The sequence below is a fragment of the Phyllostomus hastatus genome, unplaced genomic scaffold (genome assembly GCF_019186645.2).
Source record: "Phyllostomus hastatus isolate PE091 unplaced genomic scaffold, TTU_PhHast_1.1 phas_contig_80, whole genome shotgun sequence".
Classification (NCBI taxonomy): Eukaryota; Metazoa; Chordata; class Mammalia; order Chiroptera; family Phyllostomidae; genus Phyllostomus; species Phyllostomus hastatus.
In genome coordinates this window covers 40,974,078-40,980,084 of record NW_025333960.1, presented here as the reverse complement: position 1 = coordinate 40,980,084, position 6,007 = coordinate 40,974,078, and the positions used below count along the sequence as shown (strand labels likewise).

The following is a 6,007-nucleotide window of genomic DNA, read 5'->3' as shown; positions in this document are numbered from 1 at the left end:
ACTTTGATCTCTGAGGGACTGCAGAGCCAAGTAACACAGATCAGTCTCAGGGTCCGACATGGCTGATCCCCAATAAAAATGCTGGGCACCAGAGCTCAGGTGAGGTTCCCTGGTTGGTAACATATGTCGTCACATGTTGCTGCTGGGAGAATTACGTCCCTGGGCGACTCCTGTCGGGGGAGACAGGTTCTGGTGCTGTTTGCCGTTGGGGCTTCCCAACTCCTTCTGCCTTGAACCCCGTTTTCTGCATTCTAGCAATCCGAGGCCCCAGGGCTGCTCAAATATAAAGTTTCACCAGACTCTGCCTGGCCCTGGGCCACTGTCTGTATTCACATCTTCCCAGCTGGGAGACAGTGACTGTCAGCTGACACTTTGGAGGGAATCCCAACTGGCTCACGGGACGCTCCTCTTGGCTTGGATGCTCTTCCACAGCAGAAAGTTCCTTTAGTCAAAATGTCTTTCAGAGAAGTTGAACGAAACAGAAACAAAATTAAAAAATCCTCTCTATTGTCTATATCGACATTTGTGAAATAAGAAATGAAGTTTGGGCTAATGTTTGGACACAGGTATTACAAAAGGGTGAACTTCAGATGGGTGGAAACCCAGGCCTCTGTAAGGTGTGGCTCAGGCAGGTATTTTCGGGCCCGTGGCTCCCCCAGCACCCACGATGTCGGCACCTTCTGTGACGGGAGGAAAGGGGAGCCTTGGTCAGCAGGTTTGGAGCTGGCCCCTGCATATGGTTTGAAATCTGCAGGATAAACACCAGGCCAGACCCACATGATTCTGGAGTCACTTTCCCGACCACCAATCTGTGCAGATTCTCACCTCCCCTCCTTCCTGACGGCCGCCCCTCACTCCCCTGGCCTTCGTGGGTGCTGGGAGAAGCCAGCGGCTCCGATCCATCACCCACCGCTAACGACAAGAGCAGATGACACGTAAACGAATGAGATAATAAGTGAACGAACGAATGCATGTTCCAATAAAACTTTATTTGGCCCGTCCGGATCAAGTTTAATAACGCTTAATAGATTTTTTTAAAATATGAGTAGTAATAACAATTCCTCTGTAATAACAATTATATACGAACTTCTGGGCAAGGTCAGCAGCTTGTTCCTTCACTGAAAACGGAAAGCCGCCCTCTGAGGACAAATGGCACATGAGGAGCAGGGTACCTTTCCTTTTCTTTGAAATAAAAACCAAACCAAATACTTCATATTGACGTAGTCTCCATTTAAAACTCGGTCAGTGTGATTAATTGCGTTTTTAAATAGAAGTTTCTAATCTGTTGCAGGTTCCGATGTACAAATCCTAGTTAGCTGATTAGATTTAAGGTGCTGTTGCAGTGAAGGTGGACACAGCTAAGACCAAGACCGGGGGACCCTCTGCCTAGTGTGGCTAGACTTCCCATGGGTATCTTTGGGTTGTGGTGGGGGTGGGGGTGGGGCTGAACACCAGCGGTGGCAATAGCACGGCATTCCAGGTCCCGGGACTCTGCTTCTGCAGAGGGGCTGCTGTGCCCTCACACCATCACCCCAGGCTCTGCGTGGGGGGTGCCCCTCTGGCTGCGCATGTTCCGTATTCACCCTGGCCTAAACCAGGAGGGGCGTGGTTGCTTGGAGTCCCTTCTGCTGTCATGAGGTCTCCATGCTGCTGCCTGACCCCTGAGTGCCCTCGCTGTTGGCACCTCACCTCTCACATCTTCCTGCCTTCCTGGATTCCTCGTCCCCCAGGCCACTTGCTCTCCAATGAACTTCTTTTAGGGCCTGCTCTTTGCCAGGGCTAAATAGTTGATCAAAATTAAGGGCAATATTCATGATACCTGATAGGGCCCTTCTGAACTCTTCCCTCCTAACACATTTGCTCCATGGTAAGCACCTCATTAGGTGTGGGAGCTCTGGAGGGGCTCCCTATCCCTCCACCTCACCCGTGTATGACACCCCTTGGGGAGCCAGAGCTGTCACCATGTCTGCACCTGTGTCAGAAAAGTGTGCAAGAAGTGTAGAGGAGGTGGGTGCACAGGCCTAGGAGAATGAGTTCTCTTACCCACAGACCCCAAACTGGCCTGATCTAAACAAAGATTTCAGATCATGCAGGGGGGAAGGCAAACGCAGGGGCACGGCAAATGAGGATGTTTATGCACTAGAGGCACCAGAAAAAATATGCTTGCAGAGGGAAAAGACCCTGGCTCAGTTTTCAATTTTGGAACACAAGAAACATTGTTCCAAATAAAAGAAAATGGCATGGGTCAGATGGTCACGGACAGGGAAGATGCTCTCGGACTAACTTCTCTGACTGAAACGCCAGCGCCACCCAGCAGAGGGAGGCGTTCTACAGAGCACAGACACTGGCTGAGGGCCAGGAGACCAGGGTTCAAGGCGTGCCCAAGCACTGGCTAGACATTGCTTCTCTGCTTCTCCCTGTCTTCCCTCATCTGTCAGTTGAAGCTTTTTGGGCCAGATGGTTTCAACACCAGGCCTGCAAGATTCCTGTGTCCACCCACCCAGACAGGGCCTGAGGACTGGGTCTAAGACACGTTTCTTCCCTGCACGCCACCACTTAGAAAATGCAAGGGCCTCCTCTTCGCTGGGACAGTGATCAACCCAAACTAGGCTCCTGTTCAAACCCGCTCCCAGAGGTTAAAGGCTAGTTATTAAGGCAGTTTAAGAAATGGACATTCCTCTCGCTCCTCGGATCCTTCCTGTGTTCTGCTAACCCCCAGGCAGCAGAGAGGGGCGGATGGGGCGGTGGAGGTGCCAGGGAGCTGGCCTCCTGCCACCAGGCCCTGCTTTCCTAGGTGGCCCTTCTGGGTGGGGATGGGGGTTGTGCTGGAGCGCCCCCTCAGCCCTCACCACCTTTCTTTGGAGAAAGCCTCCGTCTGCACGAGATCTCCAGGGTGCTCGGAGATGCATGTGCCATTGAGATCGCCCAGTTTATTGTCTGGTAGGTCTTCGGGCTTGGTGCAGAGTTTCAGCGCGCGGGAGATGAACACGTCCAGGTCGAACTGGGGGCTGGCGCCGCCGTCTTTGGCGGCAGGGTGGCTGGGCGGGGAGGCAGACAAGCGGTGCTCAGGGCCAGACAAGCGGTGCTCAGGCCCCTCTGGGGGTGGGCTGGCGCGCTCTGGGCCACTCTGCGTGCTCTTGACCCACTGCGCGATCTCCAGGAAGAGGCTGGCCTGCTCGTCCTCGTCCTCGCGCGCCCCTGCGTCTGCGGCCACGGCGGCAGTCGGGGGCGCGCCAGCCGCCTGTTTCCAGTGCGACAGGTCCAGGATGAGCTTGGGCTCCGAGTAGTGGTGCGGCTTGTTGTCGCGCCACAGCAGCTTGTCCAGGTAGGACGGCGACCCCACCTTGTAGTCGCAGGAGTGCCCGTAGTCGGCCTCGAAGGCGCGCTCCATGGACGAGTGCGACTGCTCCAGGAAGCGCTCGGAGCTGCTGTGCGAGTCCTTGCGTGGATCCACCTGCACGTCCTCTGCCAGCGGGGCCGAGCCGGCGCGCGGGTCGCGCTGCACCTCGCTGGCGTCCAGGCAGCGGTCGGGCCGCCACTCCAGGTCCGATGACAGGCTCACAGGGTACCTGCAAGTGTACAGATGGAACAGTGATTGGATCCCCAGCCTAGTCCCTCCAGCTCCGGTCCCCACCTCGCTCCAAGGTGGGAGGGTGATGGGACAAGGTGATGGTGAGCTTCCAGGGCTCAGGTAGAGGGACTGTTTGACTTAACCCTTGTATAGTCCTTTTACATTCATTCAATACCCTGCAGGTATTTCTCAGCATCTGCTCTGTACCAGGCGCTGTTCTAATCATTACCAGACACCACAGTGAACAAAACAATAAAATCCCTGTTCTCATGGAAGTTACTTTCTGGTGAATGCACCTAGGCAGTGCCCCTTGACCTTTGATGTGCTCGTAAGTTGCCGTGTTAACACTTCCGTGCAGTAGATCTCCGTGCAGTCGATCCGAGCTGGGGCCTTGGGTTCTGAGTCCTAGGAGGCTCCCAATGATGCTGTGGGTCTGGGGACCGCACTTTGAGTAGCAGGGCCCTAATGAGTGCTTCTCAGCCCTGGCTCAGATCAGAACACCTGTGGGAATACAAAGTAACATCCCATGGTGCCCTACACCCCCCAATTCTGATCCAGTAGGCCCAGGGTGGGGTCCTGCATCAGCATGGTTTTCAAACCTCCCCAAGTGATTCTAAGGTACAGCCAGGGCTGAGAACTCCTGCCCTAGTGGATTGTGTTCGATGCCCTGCAGCACCGTGCCTGGATGCAGAGCAGGTGGGGCCTGCAGAAAGATTATGGGCTCCTCAGGAGAGGCCAGACACCCTTGGAACTCGGCCCTGTGTTAACTGCTCTGCAGCCATAGAAAGTGAAGGCAGCCAGCCAAGAGCAAATGAAGGGCAGGCAGGTGGGAGAGCCAGCCGTCAGCTCAGGCTGAGCCCTCCCTTCCCTGGGCCAGGTGCTCTCTGCAGAACCTTTGGGGGGAGGGGTGGGTCAGGCAGGGAGCACAGAGGAGGTATCAGCCAGCAGCCAGCTGCTCCTGAAACAAGGGACCTACTGCTCACACAGGAAAACCCAAAACGCCAAGGGCAAGCAGGTCTGTGTGAAAGTACAGATTGCAGGGGCAGTCCCTTCGGTTTGAGAGGTGCAGGAAGGCCCCAATACTGCCTCCCCTCCCAGTGACATGGGTAGGACCAGGGTCTCCCAGTGGTGAACATGGCCTTCTCCCACAAGGGTCCTCAAAATCGCAAATGTTTCCAGCAGGAAGAATTGACGAAGACCCTAACCCTTGGCTGCTATACACCAAGGGCCAAACGGAAGTTGTAGCCTTCATAGCAGCCTGGACTGTGGACTCAGCGTTATCGCCACCGCAGGTGAGGACACAGGTGTTCAGAGGTTAAGCAGTTTGTCCAGAGCAGCTGGGCCTGCAGGAGGGGGTTTGCCACCACCTTGGTCCTTCACCTCCCCCACACAGGCATGATGGGAAAGGTTGGGAGCAGAGGTGTACCAGCTTTAGAAGTGGTCAGAGTTGATGGGCAGAAACCCGGCTATAGGTTTTCCTGGCACCAACCCCATGCCAAAGCCATGATTAGCATGGGATGAACCTCGCTGAGCCCCAAATGCTGTGGAGTGGAGTGGGAGGGGCTGCAGGGACCACAGTCAAGGGCAGGCCAAGCACAGGGGGTGGCTCAGGAGAGAGTCCTTATCAATCTCCATTTGTTGGCAACTCTTGATAACAATAATTGATATGGACAAGCCAATACACCTGTCCAGTAATAGCAATGTGGCCCTGACCCGCCATCGGTGGTACCTTCTTAATCCGAAACCCATCGAATGATGGAAAAGGAGGAAGTGCTCATCTGTCACATGTGTAACTAGCTGTCACATCCCCACAACAGCAGGGCTCCCACTTAGGCCCCTCGGGGTCCTGGCTGCTGAGCCCTCGACTGTATTTCTAAATTGAGCAGCTAGGGCTGTCCCTCCTGGAGTAGCAGATGGTGATTCCCAAACGTTTAGCTGCGTGCTCTAAGAGCATCAGAATAGGAAAGAGCCTAAGAGATCATTATGTGCCTTGCCCACGTGGAGGCTGTTAAAAGTATCTTCTTTAAAAGTATCTTCTACCCAACTCCGATTCATCAGTAGTGACGTCTGGACACTCTGTGTTGAGAGGGATTCTGATGCCCAGCCCAGTGTAGCAGGAAAGAGTCCTGTGATTGCTTAGCCGTGTCTGACAAGGATGCAGATTGGGGAGGACCCCGGATGGGCCAGATACGGGCTGTGTGACACAATGCCAACCTCTAACCTCTCTGAGCTGCAGCCGCCTCGGGTGCCAATGGGCAACACCAATAACAGCACTTCCCCTAGTGGCACTCTGTGGAGCTGAACATGCCAATGGGTGGTACAGTGGTAAATTTCGCACCGTTCTCTTGCCTTGCATTGCTGCAGTTTACTTTTCCAGGGCAAATTCCCAGCCTGGCAGAAGTCAGCTGATCACTCACTAATGCTTGCGGAACATTG

At 54.6% G+C, this 6,007-nt stretch overlaps 1 protein-coding gene across 3 annotated transcripts in view; it reads right to left on the bottom strand.

The window, feature by feature from the left end:
* Nucleotides 1-1,114: 1,114 nt before the first annotated feature.
* The window catches only part of MAPK4 (mitogen-activated protein kinase 4), a 131,972-nt gene continuing 127,079 nt past the window's right edge, over nucleotides 1,115-6,007 (bottom strand). For all 3 annotated transcript variants that reach the window (XM_045850239.1, XM_045850238.1, XM_045850241.1), the window contains one exon: nucleotides 1,115-3,569. In XM_045850239.1, the coding sequence (XP_045706195.1) occupies nucleotides 2,846-3,569 (724 nt within the window). In that variant the 3' untranslated portion in view covers nucleotides 1,115-2,845. The remainder of the gene's footprint in view (nucleotides 3,570-6,007) is intronic.